Here is an 18370-nt window from a genome sequence, read left to right on the forward strand (position 1 = left end):
GGAGAGTTTGTCAATGACCTGCAGGTGAGATCATGTGAGTTTCACAATTATATAAAGACAGACCTGCTGGAGTTGCATTGTTTAGCTCCTCCTCTGAGGTTGTACCCTCCCTCTTCTCATCTTGCTCCAATAGGGTGGTGTGGGGAGGTTATACAAATAGCATTCATTGGAGTTCTGTTGTCGTGGAAGTTCTCTGAGCACACACACTTGTTCCATAACGGAGCATTGATGTGTTGTATTTTTTGCCCAGTATAAGGTGTATGAGCTCAGTCTGAAGATGTCTCTTATAGAAGGTCTTCTACAGACATCAAGCACAGTGACACTGCTGGGTACTGTGCTGTTTCTACTGGTCCTCTACCTCCGCTCCTCTGGTTCCAGCTCTGAGGAACAGGGGAAGGAGCCTCCAGGACCGAGGCCGCTGCCCCTGCTTGGTAACATGCTCCAGCTGGACCTCAAGAAGCCCTACTGCACTCTCTGCGAGGTAAGATGAAGTCATCCTTTGCTTTCAGAACAAAACATGTTGATTTGATCTGTTTTATCTCACTTATATAGTTTTTTTGCTGTTTCATCAGGTTTGAAAAGTTCAGTAAGCAAACTGATGAATGAACTCTGGCACATTGTACATGCTTTTAGCTGGTTAATGTTGTTTAGTGTTCTATTCTGTAGTGTATTTCAATAGATATATATGTCCTGCCCAAGTAGCCTGGTCCCAGATGTTTTTTGTTGGGAACCAGGCTATGGACAAAATACTTTGTGACAGTGACCAATGTGTTGCAAGGAAAGAGAGGAGGCCACTTTAGAATATTGAAAGTAAAGGGGGATACCTGGTCATTTGTACAACTGAACTCATTCAACTGAAATGTGTCTTCCGCATTTAACACAACCCCTCTGAATCAGAGAGGTGCGGGGGGCTGCCATAATCGACATCCACGTCTTCGGCGCCGAGATGCACCCTGGAATATCCCTTCAGGGATCTTGTTATAACAGACCTGGGTTCAAATACATAGTGTACTTAAGTATTTGACATTTTGTGTTTGAGTATTTTGTAATACACAGCCAAAAACAACTACATCAAATAAAAATAACAAGTAGTTGTAAATACATGCCACTTGTAACATAGGTGCAGTTAATGACCGGTGCAGTTAATGACATGACCAGACAAACAATACTATCTGATGACGGATTATAAAATAATGCTTTTTAAAGGGTAGGTAATCAAGGGAGTAATGAAGTCCAGGTGTGACTGATGAGTCGCAGGTGTGCATAATGATGGTTGCCATGTGTGCATAAAGATGGGTTGCCATGTGTGCGTAATGATGGTTGCCAGGTGTGCATAATGATGGTTGCCAGGTGTGCATAATGATGGTTGCCAGGTGTGCATAATGATGGTTGCCAGGTGTGCATAATGATGGGTTGCCAGGTGTGCATAATGATGGGTTGCCAGGTGTGCATAATGATGGTTGCCAGTTGTGCACAATGATGGTTGCCAGGTGTGCATAAAGATGGTTGCCAGGTGTACATAATGATGGTTGCCATGTGTGCATAATGATGGTTGCCAGGTGTGCATAATGATGGGTTGCCATGTGTACATAATGATGGGTTGCCAGGTGTGCATAAAGATGGGTTGCCAGGTGTGAATAAAGATGGGTTGCCAGGTGTGCATAAAGATGGGTTGCCAGGTGTGAATAAAGATGGGTTGCCAGGTGTGCATAAAGATGGGTTGCCAGGTGTGAATAAAGATGGGTTGCCAGGTGTGAAAAAAGATGGGTTGCCAGGTGTGCATAAAGATGGGTTGCCAGGTGTGCATAAAGATGGGTTGCCAGGTGTGAATAAAGATGGGTTGCCAGGTGTGCATAAAGATGGGTTGCCAGGACCAGTGATTAGTAGACCGGTGACATTGGGAGTGGGAGCTCGACACCAATACTTTCCAAATGTATTTCCAATAAAAAACTTTGTCTAAATACTAATTGTTTGTAAGTACTTCAATTACATTGACTGGTATTTGAACGTAGGTCTGACATCAACTGTAAACCACTGTCTTCACGCTATTTCTTGACTGAAACATGTTAAACAAGCTGTATGATATGTCCAGTTATGTGCTTAGTCAGAGATCATTACGAGACATAACTGAGTCTATGGTGTACTTTATGTATACTTTCTGTCCAGCTCTCCAAAAAATATGGTTCCATCTTCACGGTTCATTTTGGACCCAAGAAAGTGATTGTTCTGGCAGGATACAAGACGGTCAAGCAGGCGCTGGTCAACCAGGCAGAGGACTTTGGGGACAGGGACATCACTCCTGTGTTCTATGATTTCAACCAAGGACATGGTAATGACATTTTACTCTTCTGCTGGCTATGTCCTATTCTTAAAGGGATAGTTCACCTGTCTTATTGATTTCCTTAATCTGAAGCAGTCTATGAATAAGCTAAAACAGTTTGTTCTCCAATGTATGTGTTGGCCACAAATATGAGTATAGGATGAGTCAACAACATTGTGGGTACGAGTTAACAAATTATGAACTTTTAAAGAGAGATTTTCACCTAACAGTTACTTTAAATACACTTTATTGAGATACACAATCAATTTCAGACACTTTGAGATGAGTTGGAAATTAAATGCATTACAATCTGTTGAAAGTCTTATTCTAGCCTGGTGGAACAAGTCTGATTGCTGCATTCACCATTCTGTTTTACTGCATGTATATCAGCCTGCCCTTTATCCAATAGATTGGCTTTTGGAATAAGCCAGAAAATGTCTGGTCCAATCAGTGCCCTCGCAGAAACAGTGGTTGGGTTTACAAACAATGTTGCCAAATACTGTGTTTGAATTAGGCTGTCCTCTGATTGGTTGAAAGTGATCCAATAGCTGACAAGTTAATTTTTAATAATACCACTAATTTCTGACATTTGAGACTAGAATGGTGAATGTAAAGATCAGACTAGAATGGTGAATGCAGAGGTCAGGCTAGAATGGTGAATGCAGAGGTCAGGCTAGAATGGTGAATGCAGAGGTCAGGCTAGAATGGTGAATGCAGAGGTCAGGCTAGAATGGTGAATGCAGAGGTCAGGCTAGAATGGTGAATGCAGAGGTCAGGCTAGAATGGTGAATGCAGAGGTCAGGCTAGAATGGTGAATGCAGAGATCAGGCTAGAATGGTGAATGCAGAGATCAGGCTAGAATGGTGAATGTAACGATCAGGCTAGAATGGTGAATGCAGAAATCAGGCTAGAATGGTGAATGCAGAGATCAGGCTAGAATGGTGAATGCAGAGATCAGGCTAGAATGGTGAATGTAAAGATCAGGCTAGAAGTGTGAATGCAGAGATCAGGCTAGAATGGTGAATGCAGAGATCAGGCTAGAATGGTGAATGCAGAGATCAGACTAGAATGGTGAATGCAGATATCAGACTAGAATGGTGAATGCAGATATCAGACTAGAATGGTGAATGCAGAGATCAGACTAGAATGGTGAATGCAGAGATCAGGCTAGAATGGTGAATGCAGAGATCAGGCTGTCATCCTCTGCAAATAATATAAATGTCTAAAATAGTTACAGATGATCATGACCAGAAAGGATGCAGAGATACTTTGGCAGATTATGTATATATATCTGCCAAAGTATCTCTGCATCCTTTCTGGTCATGATCATCTGTAACTATTTTAGACATTTATATTATTTGCAGAGGATGACAGCCTGATCTCTGCATTCACCATGTGTGTACATGATAATGATCATGTACACACACACATACATATATGTATATACATAATCTGCCAAAGTATCTCTGGATCATATATATATATATATATATGTGTACATGATCATTATTAAATGGCATATTATAGTAAATATTATTTATTAATATTACACTTTGAATTGTCATGGAAACAAACTACGTTCTCTACAGGGATTCTGTTTGCCAATGGAGACTCATGGAAAGAGATGAGGCGCTTTGCCCTGACAAACCTTAGAAACTTTGGGATGGGCAAGAAAGGGAGTGAGGAGAAAATCTTAGAGGAAATCCCCTACCTGATTGAAGTGTTGGAAAAACATGAGGGTAAGAGAATCAGTATCTTTTCACTAGTTGTAGAAGTAGTATGATGTATTTATAGGGGATGCCTAGGCTTAATTGCCTGGTTAAAAATCTGGCTATTTTTAACCACTTTATTAGTAAATAGCTAAGTGATCGTGTGGGTTCTGGAAAGCTTATTTTGTAATTAATTAGATGTTTTGTCTATTACAGGTAAGGCATTTGACACAGCACAGCCTGTGCTTTATGCCGCCTCCAACATAATCTCGGCCATTGTCTACGGCAGCAGGTTTGAATACACTGACCCACTATTCACAGGCATGGTGAACAGGACCAATGAGAATGTTCACCTTATAGGTTCTGCATCAATTCAGGTAGTCTGCTTATTCAGACCATTTTGTTTTTACTGTTTTTTCTGAGTAATTAATGTCTGTCTCAGTGCAATCAATAAAACAAGGAAACAGAACACCTGTTATGAATTCTTGCAAATTAAAATGTTTTATTATATAAATTATATACAATATTCATGATGTATACGTATAACATATCAAATAAAATCCTCATAGCCCAGTCCAAGCTCTTTGTCCTGGCACACCAATGGTGGAACCAGCTTCCCCCTGAAGCTAGGACAGCAGAGTCCCTGCCCAACTTCCGAAAACACCTGAAACTCCATCTCCTCAAAAAGTATCTTAAATAAACCCCTCCTCGCCCCCCACCCCCTCAAAAAAGTTCCTGAACAACAGGTTTCTAGCTCTGACTTTGCTGACTTTTTCCTCAAAACTACTTTGAGAAAAGTGCACTTACTATGTCTGTGACATGTGATTGTCCCACCAAGCTATCTTAAGATGAACGCACTAACTGTGAATCGCTCTGGATAAGAGCGTCTGCTAAATTGCTAAAATATTTTGTACAATTAATTATATCATTGTAATTATTAAATATAATATGGTTACATAATAACTAGTGATGGGCACCGATATACAAAATTATATCAATATCAGTACCATTTTTGTGATTCCATATCGTATCAGTTTGCATAAAATATATTGCACCTGTGTATGTTCACTTTTCTGTTCACTTCCATGGCTCTTTGAAGTTCAGACAACTGTTAGCAGATTGTCCGTTGGGCCAGGCGTGAATATTCTAGTATTATAATATTGTATTCATACTGGTTAGTTAGGGAGGCCTATATTATAGGACCATCAACAGGCAATTAATTAAATATGCTAAATTTAATTTGAGGGTTTTGTGTATGCAGGAAAAGTAATGTGTTCTTTTTACAGAATAGTAAAAATAATAAACTGACATTACAATATGCCTTGCTCATATCGATATCAAATAATATTGAATATCACTATTGGTGCTCACAACTAATAATTACATATTTATGTGCATCACATTTGTATTTAATGATCTAATCATAGTTGTGGTGTGTTATAATTAATATAATATGGTTTTATGCGTATTCTACCTGAATCTCTGTGTAGATGTACAACATGTTTCCCTGGTTGGGTCCGTGGATAAACAACCTGACACATCTGAAAAAGAATGTTGCTGATATGAAGATGGAGGTGACAGAGCTGGCGAGGGGCCTGAAGGAGACTCTGAACCGTCACATGTGTAGAGGCTTTGTGGACTCGTTCCTCGTCCGAAAGCAGACCCTGGAGGTATGAAGACTTCATGCGGAATCTGCATCTCAGTCATTCATAACAAAGTGTTGCATTAATATTGCTCAGTATGACTATACAGAATAGAATTAATCAATAAGGTCAGAGGGGGTGTGGTATCTGGTTAATTTACCACAGCTGAGGCACTGCATGACGCGAAGTGCAGTGCCTGTATACAGTCCTTGTATATTGGCCATATTCCACAAAACCCAGAGGTGCCTTGCTGGTGTTATAAACTTGATACCAACATAATTAGAACAGTAAATAAGTAATTTTGCGCCACACTAGTGGTATATTGTCTAAGTTACCAAGACATTCGGATAATCAGTATCCAGGAACCAAACTGCCGGGTTTATATGACTTATTACACCACCTTGTGGTTCACTTTACTGCTGAAAATCACAACTAACTTCAGTTGTCCAACACTAACATCCCACTGGGCACAGAAGTCAATTCAACATCTATTCGACGTCGATTCAACATAATTTAATTAAAATTATGTGGAAAATGTTGATTCAACCAGTTTGACTGAATGCCAGCTGAGGGAGGATCTAACTAGTTCTCTGTATCAGTAGAATCACATGTAAAGTCAGACTCAAACACTGAAACAGTTCCTCAGGCTGATTTAAAATAATGTGTTGATTATCTGTTATGTTGCTTTTTTGTTGTTTTCCATATTGTGTCTCTCTGATAAGCTACCCAGGAAAGGGCTAAAAATAGCCCATATTATATTAACCATATAATTCTATTCGTACATTTGAATAGAAAACACTCTAAAGTTTCTAAAACTGTTCAAATTATGTCTGTGTATAACAGAACTGATATGGCAGGCGACACCCCGAGGACAAACCATCCCAAAAAAAAGAAATTCAGCCTACCACTATTTTCAATGGCTATCAATTTTATTATAAATCCTCCCAGATTGCAGTTCCTAGGGCTTCCACTAGATGTCAAGTCTTTAGAAAGAGTTTCATGCTGGGTTTTTGGAAAAATGAGCCAGAAATTGTATTTTTTCTAGGTGGCTCCCATTTCGCTATAGTGTTTCCAAGCGTGTGGAAGAGAGCGCGTTCTTTGGTATTTTTCTCCGGTAAAGACAATAACGATTCTCCGTCTTAAATGTTATTGTTTATTTACATATTAGGGTACCTAAGGTTTGATTATAAACGTTGTTTGACTGTTTGGAAAATTTATTAGTAATGTTTGGGATTCATTTTGTATGCATTTTGATGGAGGGAAACTGGGTGGATTATTGACTGAAGCGTGCCAGCTAAACTGAGTTTTTATTGATATAAAGGACATTATCGAACAAAAGGACCATTTGTGATGTAACTACCGTCCCACCTGCCCATAAGACGTTTTAATATATGTAGCCTTAGAAATAAGGTTAATACAATTAATAACTTGCTAACATCAGATATATATTCATATATTAGCCATTTATGAGACTCACATCGATAATTCATTTGATACATCATTAGCAATACAATGATATAACATCTACAGAAGACACAGGAATGCATATGGGGGAGTTGTTGCTGTACATATTCAGAGCCATATCCCTGTAATGCTTATAGAGGATCTCGTGTTATTAAAGTGTTGTGGTTGCAGGTTCACCTGCCTCCTCTAAAGCCTATTTTAGTGTAGCTCCTATAGGCCACCGAGTTCTAACTGTCAGTATCCAGATAATGTGTGTGAAATTCTTGATGGGGGCTCCTGAGTGGCGCAGAGGTCTAAGGCACTGCATCTCAGTGCTAGAGGCATCACTACCGACCCTGGTTCGATTCCAGGCTGTTTCACAACTGGCCTTGATTGGAGACCCATAGGGCGACGTACAATTGGGCCAGCATTGTTAGGGTTTGGCCGGGGTATGCCGTCATGGTTAATAATAATCAAAGATGGGACTAAAATAGTGTATGAGATCATACAAACGATTTTCAATTCAAATTAAATTGTATTTGTCACATGCCGAATACAACCGGTGTAGACCTTACAGTGAAATGCACTTACAAGCCCTTAATCAATTATGCAGTTTTAAGAAGAAAAAAAGAAGTCACATTTTGCTGTGACTCTTATGTGGATGATGTTAAAAAATATTTGTTGGTCTCATGTGATTAATAAGGAGCATCCAGACGCTGCACTTGAGGCATTTATGAAATTGCTTCTTCTAGTTATTGATAAGCATGTACCTTTTAAGAAACTGGCTCCATGGATTGATGAGGAATTGAATAACTGTATAGTTGATAGAGATGGGGCAAAAGAAGTGGCTAATAAGTCTGGCTGCACATCTGACTGGCTGAAGGTGAGGTGAAGAAATGATTGTCGATCAATAATGACAAACCTCCTTGCATTGACAACTGTCATGCCTTTAATCTGAGCCTAGATAAGTGTTTGTCCTCAGGCCTGGTTCTAACAGCCAACCTATCATCTTACTGCCAGCTTTTAGTAAACTGTTGGAAAAAATGGTGTTTGACCAAATACAATGCTATTTCTCTGTAAACAAATTAAGACTTTCAGAATGCTTATAGAGAAGGCCACTGAACATGCACTGGCACAGATGACTGATGATTGGTTTAAAGAAATGTATAATAAAAAGATTTCAGTGCAGCCTTTAATATTAGTGACCATAACGTGTTGAATAATCCTATGTGTTATGGCTTTTCAACCTCAGCTCTGAATCCACAATATGGCAATCTATCTAATAGAACCAAAGGGGGGTTTCTTTAATGGAAGCTTCTCTAATGTTAGACATGTAAATTGTGGTGTACTGCATGGCAGCTCTCTTGGCCCTCTACTCTTTTCTATTTTACCAATGACCTGCCACTGGCATTAAACAGAGCCTGTGTGCCCATGTATGCTGATGAATCAACCCGTCAGCAATCACAGCTAGTGAAATCACTGCAACACTAAACAAAGAGATGCAGTCAGTTTGAAAATGGGTGGCCAGTAATAAACTGGTCCTGAACATATCCAAAATGAAGCATTGTATTGATAAAAATCATTCCCTATGTTCTGGACCTCAGCTGAATCTGGTAATCAATGGTGTGGCTGAGGATATTAAATTACTTGGTGTTACATTAGATTGTAAACTCTCATGGTCAGAACATATTGATTCAATGATTGTAAAGATTTGAAGAGGACTGTCCGTGATAAATAGATGCTCTGCTTTTTTTCAATCAAATGTATTTATAAAGCCCTTCTTACATCAGCTGATGTCAAAGTGCTGTAAAGAAACCCAGCATAAAACAGCAAGCAATGCAGGTGTAGAAGCACCACTCTCCACAAAGCAAGCTCTAGTTTGATCTTATCTTAATTATTGTCCAGTCAAAATAAGGGCCAACTTAATCTGCCCAGAACAGCATGACACATTTATCTCTTCATTGTAATCAGAGGGCTAATATCAATACTATGCATGTCAGTTTCTCTTGGCTAAGAGTTGAGGAAAGACTGACTGTACATAACTCATGTCATCTGAGCGTCTGTTTCTGTTAGGAATCTGACAATATGGATTCTTTCTACCATGACGACAACCTGGTATTTAGTGTTGGTAACCTGTTTGGTGCTGGTACCGACACCACCGGGACAACCCTGCGCTGGGGTCTGCTGCTAATGGCCAAGTACCCCCATATACAGGGTAAGGATTGATATAAACACAAACACATGAACGCACACACACCACAGGAGGCTGCTAAGGGGAGGACGGCTCATAATAATGGATGGAATGGAGTGGTATCAAAAATATGGAAACCATGTGTTCGATTCCATTCCAGCCATTATTATGAGCCCGTCCTCCCCAATTAATGTGCCACCTGTGACACACAGACATTAAACAGTAAAGCACTCAGTGTGTTATAAACATTGGCAAAGAGCCAGATTGAAGAATATATTATGAAACTAGATAAGGATGGCTTGGTTAATGAAGGTTAAACGTTAACTGAGGAACATCTTCCTCAGAACAGCCTCAATTCGTTGGAGCATGGACTGTAGAAGGTTTCGAAAGCATTCCAGAGATGCTGGCCCATGTTGAATCCAATGCTTTTGACAGTTGTCAAGTTGGCTGGATGTCCTTTGGGCGGTGGACTATTCTTGATACAAACTGGAAACTGTTGAGTGTGAAAAACCCAGCTGCGTTGCAGTTCTTGACACATACCGATGCGCTTGGCACCTTCACCATACCCCGTTCAAAGGCACTTAAATCTTTTGTCTTGCCCATTCACCCTCTGAATGGCACACATACACAATCCATGTCGCAAGACCCACTGGTTGACGCTTATTTATAAAACCCTCTTAGGCCTCACTCCCCCTATCTGAGAACTACTGCAGCCGTCATCCTCCACATACAACACCCATTCTGCCAGTCACATTCTGTTGAAGGTCCCCAAAGCGCATACATTCCTGGGTCGATAATCTTATCAGTTCGCTGCAGCTAGCTGCGACTGGAACGAGCTGCGACTGGAACGAGCTGCAACAAACACTCAAACTGGACAGTTTTATCTCAATCTCTTCATTCAAAGACTCAATCATGGACAGTCTTACTGACAGTGGCTGCTCTGTGTGATGTGTTGTTGTCTCTACCTTGCCCTTTGTGCTGTTGTCTGCCCAATAATGTTAGTACCATGTTATGTGCTGCTACCATGCTGTGTTGTCTTAGGTCTCTCTTTATGTAGTGTTGTGTTCTCTCGTCGTGGTGTTGTCCTATTTATATTTAACTTCTTTTTAATCCCTGTCCCTTCAGGAGGCCTTTTGGTAGGCCGTCATTGTATATAAGAATTTGTTCTTAACTGGTTAAATAAAGTCTAAATTGTATTCAGGCTTAAAACTCCATTTTTAACCTGTCTCCTCCCCTTCATTTACACTGATTGAAGTGGATTTAACAAGAGACAGTAAGAGATCATAGCTTTCACCTGGTCAGTCTGTCATGGAAAGAAGAGCAGGTGTTCTTAATGTTTTGTCTACTCAGTGTACATTTCACTGTATTAACTCCAACCCTCCCTCCTTTCTGTCTCAGATCAGGTCCAGGAGGAGATCAGCAGGGTTATAGGAAGTCGTCAAACCTTGGTAGAGGACAGGAAGAACCTGCCCTACACTGATGCAGTGATCCATGAGACCCAGAGACTGGCCAGCATTACACCCATGGCCGTCCCTCACACCACCAGCCGAGATGTCACCTTCCAGGGATATTTCATCAAAAAGGTCAGATACCTGGATATCCAAATCTCTGTGTTTATTTTGTGACCAACTTCAAATTGTATTTTTTCCTGAAGGGAAGTTACAGGTTCAAAAACAATAAAAGAAATGCATTCAAATAGAAGCCCAATCCATTCCCCCCTTCAGTCCCTATCCAACCCCGCATCCTCCTTCTCCACCTGGAAACCATGCCTCCCACCCACCTGTATAAATGTATGGTTGGGATTACAGGATGCCAAGGTCATATTTTTCTATTGTAACATGTGAGCTGGGAGTCAGGAAGCAAGATCAGGGAGTGAATAATTTAATCAATAAACTAAACATAATACAAAACAAGAACAAACAATACACAGACATGAAACAGAAACAGAAACAATAACGCCTGGGAAGGAACCAAAGGGAGTAATATATGGAAGGTAATCAGGCAGGTGATGGCGTCCAGGTGAGTCTGAGGTGCTGGTGCACGTAATGATGGTGACAGGTGTGTGTGTATAATAATGAGCTGCCTGGTGACCTAGTGCGCCGGAGAGGGAGTATACGTGACATCTAGATTCCAAGAACACAGGATGAGATGTTACTATCCTTTGTGCAAGCACTTCCAAGAGTTAATGAACAGTGAGCCTGGTGAAATTTGGGGAGCACATCGTCAGTAGTGTACCTTTGGTTCCTAGGGTGTTTCGGCCTTTCACACTATACACCCTCCCCAAAGGCGGCCAGCGACAGGGTGATCAATCCTACGCTTGCGTCCCATTCCCAATTAGTCATAGGAGTTGCCTTGTTGATGATAGCCAACATCCCATGGGACTATGCATGGCAGGGGCGTCCTCCTCCCTGAGTCAAGCATTGTTGACCGCATACCTCCTGGCCCTCTCACTTCGGGGCCCAGCTGGGGTCTTTCCTCTTCATCCAGAGCCACTGACTGCTGCCTTCTGCCGCCTCCGATACAGCTTTGATTGCCGAACGCTGGCTCTGGCCCTTAATTCCAAGGTCTCTAAGCAGTCTGGTTGTAGATGTTGCCACAAAACCTCTGCAGCCCACCTCCACTGGTTGGACTTCTGTGTTCCAGCCATGATGCCGTGCTTCGGCAGCTAGATCGGCATAGCGCAGATGCTTTCGCTCATAAGCCTCATCTACTGAGTCCTCCCAGGGTACTGTGAGCTCAATGATGAAGACCATCTTGAGCGAACGGGACCAGAGCACCATGTCAGGTCTTAGGGTGGTGGTTGCGATCTCCGGAGGAAACACAAGTTGCCGGCCAATGTCAGCTAGCATTTTCCAGTCGCGGGCCAAGCGCAGCTGGTCTCGCTCTAATGGTGTCGAGCCGCGCTTCGGTGGTTTAGCCCCTTCGCGGACAAAGTTTGTCCGTAAGGGGTGTGATGCTGCTGGGATGGTAGGGAGTTGGTGGCAGCTCGCTTGTCCTCCAGGGCGGACGCAAGGTTTTTAAGGACTTGGTTGTGACGCCAAGTGTAGCGTCCTTGGGTGAGGCTTGTTTTACACCCCGTGAGAATGTGCCTGAGGTTGGCTGGCATGGAACAGAGGGCACAGTCCGGATCTTCACCATACCATAACTGTTCCAGTTAAATGATTGTTCAGATTGAATTAGATCTGTGGAACATACTGTTTAAATGGCTAGCTCAGAATATCAGCTTTCCAAAAGTTGTTTATATATTATAGAGATCAGTTCATTTGGGAGCCCAGATAGTGTATTTATAAATCTATCACTGGAAGGTTTGGTAGTTGGGTTTCCCAGGGGACTCTGTAGCAGCATAGCTGACTTTAGTAGTAAATATAGAAAAAAGGAGTTGTATGTATCTTTCAAATCTTGGAATGTTCTCAAACCATTTCTGTCCATGCAAAATGCAAAAAGACGGCATCCAGAGCACAACACATTATTGTGAAATATTGGAGTATGGGCATGCCATAAGTATATATTTCTGCCTGAAGTTTCAATCCATTCCTATTAAACAACGTTTCATCACTTTTACTCTGAAAATAAGGGGTCCTATGCTCCACCCTTACTGCAGGGGACGTCTGTGATTCCTCTACTGACGTCGGTCCTACAGGATGATAGCGAATGGGAGAGCCCCCACACCTTTAACCCCTCACACTTTCTGGATGAGCAGGGAGGATTTGTCAAGAGGGACGCCTTCATGGCCTTCTCTGCAGGTAGATTAACTTCATTATATAACAAATTGTTTAATTGCAAGAAGTAGATCAATTCAGGTTGCCTTTTGGACAGACTTCATGCTATTTTCTGTATATTTGGTCTCTCTCGCAGGTCGTAGGGTGTGTCTGGGGGAGGGTCTGGCCAGGATGGAGCTCTTCTTCTTCTTCACCTCCCTCCTGCAGCGCTTTCGTTTCTCTCCTCCTCCTGGAGTAACAGAGGATGATCTGGATCTCACACCATTACCGGGGTTCACCCTCCACCCTTCACCTCACCAGCTGTGTGCTGTGAGCCGGGTCTGAGATTTGAACATGAAAATATTGGTGGGGCAAAAACTCAATCAAAAAAGCTAAAATGCATCAAAATCACTACACATTAAATGTACAATTATAAAACATTATCCTAGAAATGAGCTTGCGCGACACACAAACATTATTATATTTAGTTTATGATCGGTTCATAGGCTACTTCCAATATCTTTTACATTTAATTACACTGAAGACTACGGTAGTGGAACATATTTTTATAGAGTGAGGTCTATTTTACTTCATTTTCATCATCGGTCTGCAGTATTGCTAAATTGCAAGTATTGCTAAGAGTATTGGGACGCAGTCCAACACGTTCTGAGGGTAGTTGCATCCGCCTGTCTGTTAATAAGATATTCCTGTTAAGAATAAAGCAACAAAGTTTATAAAGCTTCTCCTTCGTTTCAATCATTGCATTGTAAGTTCCATGGGTCATTAAATCAGGGTCTTATCCTGTTCTAACAGTGCCTATTAAATCAGGGTCTTATCCTGTTCTAACAGTGCCTATTAAAACAGGGTCTTATCCTGTTCTAACAGGGCCTATTAAAACAGGGTGTTATCCTGTTCTAACAGTGCCTATTAAAACAGGGTCTTATCCTGTTCTAACAGTGCCTATTAAAACAGGGTGTTATCCTGTTCTAACAGTGCCTATTAAAACAGGGTGTTATCCTGTTCTAACAGTGCCTATTAAAACAGGGTCTTATCCTGTTCTAACAGGGCCTATTAAAACAGGGTGTTATCCTGTTCTAACAGGGCCTATTAAAACAGGGTCTTATCCTGTTCTAACAGGGCCTATTAAAACAGGGTCTTATCCTGTTCTAACAGTGCCTAATAAAACAGGGTGTTATCCTGTTCTAACAGTGCCTATTAAAACAGGGTGTTATCCTGTTCTAACAGTGCCTATTAAAACAGGGTGTTATCCTGTTCTAACAGGGCCTATTAAAACAGGGTGTTATCCTGTTCTAACAATGCCTATTAAAACAGGGTCTTATCCTGTTCTAACAGTGCCTAATAAAACAGGGTGTTATCCTGTTCTAACAGTGCCTATTAAAACAGGGTCTTATCCTGTTCTAACAGTGCCTATTAAAACAGGGTCTTATCCTGTTTTAACAGTGCCCATTAAAACAGAATAAATCATTAGAATTCAAATGCTTTTTTGACAACACCCCTTTTGATTTGAATGAAATCTTCCATTCATATTTGCCCATTGTAAAAGTGCTCAGAAAGTGACTTATTAAATAAATATTTTTGTTCCCAAGAAATTTGACGACCTGGTTGTCGATAAACCAAAATACAAATGTATTAGTTGCTGGTATGTACTGCCCCCCCTGCTGCCATGACGGATGCTATTGGTGCTATATTTTGAATGTTTAACACCTGTTCTGTCCTCGGAGTGGGTCATTTTAGGGGATTTGAATCTGGATTGGCCATTCACAGCCTCAGATCAATTTAAGATATGTACTGATTTTACTCTGACTCAATTGATCTCAAAACCCACACTGCTAAATATGAAAAAAACTGAACTGTTCTTTGATTAATTTAATTCTTACTAATAACCCCAAATAATATGTGTCGTGGAGTATTTGCATAACGATCTCAGTGATCATTGTCCCATAGTTTGTATTGGGAATACGAAACAGCAATATACTAATTCTACCATGTTTGATTTAGTCAATGTCTCCTGTATTCCTGACCCTGAGTTGGCTCCAGAAAATGTCTCCTCCATATTAATTCCTCTGGCAGATAAACACGCCACTTTCAAAATATTCAGAGTCAAGGATAGAGTTGAAGTCGGAAGTTGACATACACTTAGGTTGGAGTCATTAAAACTAGTTTTAAAATCACTCCACAAATTTCTTGTTAACAAACTATAGTATAGGCAATTCGGTTTAGACATATACTTTGTGCATGACACAAGTCATTTCTCCAAAAATGGTTTACAGACAGATTATTTAACTTATAACTCACTGTATCACAATTCCAGTGGGTCAGAGGTTTACATACACTAAGTTGACTGTGCCTTTAAGTGTGCACAGCTGTGAAAATTCCAGAAAATGATGTCATGGCTTTAGAAGCTTCTGATAGGCTAATTGACAATATTTTAGCCATTTGGAGGTGTACTTGTGGACGTATTTCAAGGCCTACCTTCAAACTCAGTGCCTCTTTGCTTAACATCATGGGAAAATCAAAAGAAATCAGCCAAGACCTCAGAAAAAATAATAGACCTCCACAAGTTTGGTTCATCCTTGGGAGCAATTTCCAAACGCCTGAAGGTACCACGTTCATCTGTACAAATAATAGTACGCAAGTATAAACACCATGGGACCACGCAGCCGTCATACCACTCAGGTAGGAGACGCGTTCTGTCTTCTAGAGATGAACGTACTTTGCGAAAAGTGCAAATCAATCCCAGAACAACAGCAAAGGACCTTGTGAAGATGCTGGAAGAAACAGGTACAAAAGTATCTCAATCCACAGTAAAACGAGTCCTCTATCGACATAACCTGAAAGGCTGCTCAGCAAGGAAGAAGCTACTGCTCCAAAACAGTCATAAAAAAGCCATAATACGGTTTGCAACTGCAAATGGGGACAAAGATTGTACTTATTGGAGAAATGTCCTCTGGTCTGATTAAAGAAAAATGTAACTGTTTGGCCATAATGACCATTGTTATGTTTCAAGGAAAAAGGGAGAGGCTTGCAAGCCGAAGAACACCATCCCAACCGTGAAGCACGGGGGTGGCAGCATCATGTTGTGGGGGTGCAATTCTGCAGGAGGTTCTGGTGCACTTCACAAAATAGATGGCGTCATGAGGCCGGAAAATTATGTAGATTTATTGACGCAACATCTCAAGACATCAGTCAGGAAGTTAAAGCTTGGTCGCAAATAGGTCTTCCAAATGGACAATGACCCCAAGCATACTTCCGAAGTTGGGGCGAAATGGCTTAAGGACAACAAAGTCAAGGTATTGGAGTGGCCATCACAAAGCCCTGACCTCAATCCTATAGAAAATTTGTGGGCAGAACAGAAAAAACGTGTGCGAGCAAGGAGGCCTACAAACCTGACTCAGTTACACCTGCTCTGTCAGGAGGAATGGGCCAAAATTCACCCAACTTATTGTGGGAAGCTTGTAGAAGGCTACCCGAAACGTTTGACCCAAGGTTTTTTGGGGGAGCCTGCATTTGGCTCCATCCATTTTCCCATCAATTTTAACCATCTTCCCTGTCCCTGCTGAAGAAAAGCAGGCCCAAACCATGATGCTGCCACCACCATGTTTGACAGTGGGGATGGTGTGTTCAGGGTGATGAGCTGTGTTGCTTTTACGCCAAACATAACGTTTTGCATTGTTGCCAAAAAGTTCAATTTTGGTTTCATCTGACCAGAGCACCTTCTTCCACATGTTTGGTGTGTCTCCCAGGTGGCTTGTGGCAAACTTTAAATGACACTTTTTATGGATATCTTTAAGAAATGGCTTTCTTCTTGCCACTTTTCCATAAACGCCAGATTTGTGCCATATACGACTGATTGTTGTCTTATGGACAGAGTCTCCCACCTCAGCTGTAGATCTCTGCAGTTCATCCAGAGTGATCATGGGCCTCTTGGCTGTATCTCTGATCAGTCTTCTCCTTGTATGAGCTGAAAGTTTAGAGGGACGGCCAGGTCTTGGTAGATTTGCAGTGGTCTGATACTCCTTCCATTTCAATATTATCGCTTGCACAGTGCTCCTTGGGATGTTTAAAGCTTGGGAAATCTTTTTGTATCCAAATCCGGCTTTCACAACAGTATCTCGGACCTGCCTGGTGTGTTCCTTGTTCTTCATGATGCTCTCTGCGCTTTTAACGGACCTCTGAGACTATCACAGTGCAGGTGCATTTATACGGAAACTTGATTACACACAGGTGGATTGTATTTATCATCATTAGTCATTTATGTCAACATTGGATCATTCAGAGATCCTCACTGAACTTCTGGAGAGAGTTTGCTGCACTGAAAGTAAAGGGGCTGAATAATTTTGCACGCCCAATTTTTCAGTTTTTGATTTGTTAAAAAAGTCTGAAATATCCAATAAATGTCGTTCCACTTCATGATTGTGTCCCACTTGTTGTTGATTCTTCACAAAAAAATACAGTTTTAATCTTTATGTTTGAAGCCTGAAATGTGGCAAAAGGTCGCAAAGTTCAAGGGGGCCGAATACTTTCGCAAGGCACTGTATGTATTTGAACCCAGGTCTGTTATAACAAGATCCCTGAAGGGATATTCCAGGGTGCATCTCGGGCGCAGAAGACGTGGATGTCGATTATGGCAGCCCCCCGCACCTCTCTGATTCAGAGGGGTTGTGTTAAATGCGGAAGACACATTTCAGTTGAATGAGTTCAGTTGTACAAATGACCAGGTATCCCCTTTACTTTCAATATTCTAAAGTGACCTCATCTCTTTCCTTGCAACACATTGGTCACTGTCACAAAGTATTTTGTCCATATCCTGGTTCCCAACAAAAAACATCTGGGACCAGGCTACTTGGGCGGGACATATCTATTGAAATACACTACAGAATAAAACATTAAAACAACATTAACCAGGTAAAAGCATATACAATGTACCAGAGTTCATTCATCAGTTTGCTTACTGAACTTTTCAAACCTGGTGAAATAGCAAAAAAAATACATACAGTAAGTGAGATAAAACAGATCAAATCTCACAGATCAAATCAACATCAACATGTTTTGTTTTGAAAGCAAAGGATGACTTCATCTTACCTCGCAGAGAGTGCAGTAGGGCTTCTTGAGGTCCAGCTGGAGCATGTTACCAAGCAGGGGCAGCGGCCTCGGTCCTGGAGGCTCCTTCCCCTGTTCCTCAGAGCTGGAACCAGAGGAGCAGAGGTAGAGGACCAGTAGAAACAGCACAGCCCCCAGCAGTGTCACCGTGCTGGGAGCCTGAAGGAGAAGACCTCCCATAAGAGCCATGGATCTCCACAAGCAGTGCTGAAAGATCAGACAGTGATGTGGTATTGGGAAAAGTG

At 41.4% G+C, this 18370-nt stretch overlaps 1 protein-coding gene and 1 long non-coding RNA gene across 3 annotated transcripts; both read left to right on the forward strand.

Moving 5' to 3' along the window:
• Positions 1 to 80: 80 nt before the first annotated feature.
• Positions 81 to 13747, forward strand: LOC116364443 (cytochrome P450 2K1-like). Of its 2 annotated transcripts, none has more exons than XM_031817566.1 (9): positions 81 to 481; positions 2167 to 2329; positions 3910 to 4059; positions 4246 to 4406; positions 5520 to 5699; positions 9189 to 9330; positions 10705 to 10889; positions 12908 to 13049; positions 13162 to 13738. In XM_031817566.1, the coding sequence occupies exons 1-9, from the start codon at positions 278 to 280 to the stop codon at positions 13347 to 13349; spliced, it is 1515 nt and encodes a 504-aa protein (XP_031673426.1). In that variant the 5' UTR covers positions 81 to 277; the 3' UTR covers positions 13350 to 13738. The 2 variants fall into 2 exon arrangements, with proteins under 2 accessions (XP_031673426.1, XP_031673425.1); XM_031817565.1 differs by having other exon boundaries at positions 167 to 481; positions 12881 to 13049; positions 13162 to 13747.
• On the forward strand, positions 4413 to 5354 carry LOC116364444 (uncharacterized). The gene is made up of 2 exons (XR_004207996.1): positions 4413 to 4716; positions 5129 to 5354. It is a non-coding gene; the product is annotated as an uncharacterized LOC116364444 (long non-coding RNA).
• Positions 13748 to 18370: the final 4623 nt, after the last annotated feature.

This window comes from Oncorhynchus kisutch, unplaced genomic scaffold (genome assembly GCF_002021735.2).
Source record: "Oncorhynchus kisutch isolate 150728-3 unplaced genomic scaffold, Okis_V2 scaffold1074, whole genome shotgun sequence".
In the NCBI taxonomy this organism is placed as follows: domain Eukaryota; kingdom Metazoa; phylum Chordata; class Actinopteri; order Salmoniformes; family Salmonidae; genus Oncorhynchus; species Oncorhynchus kisutch.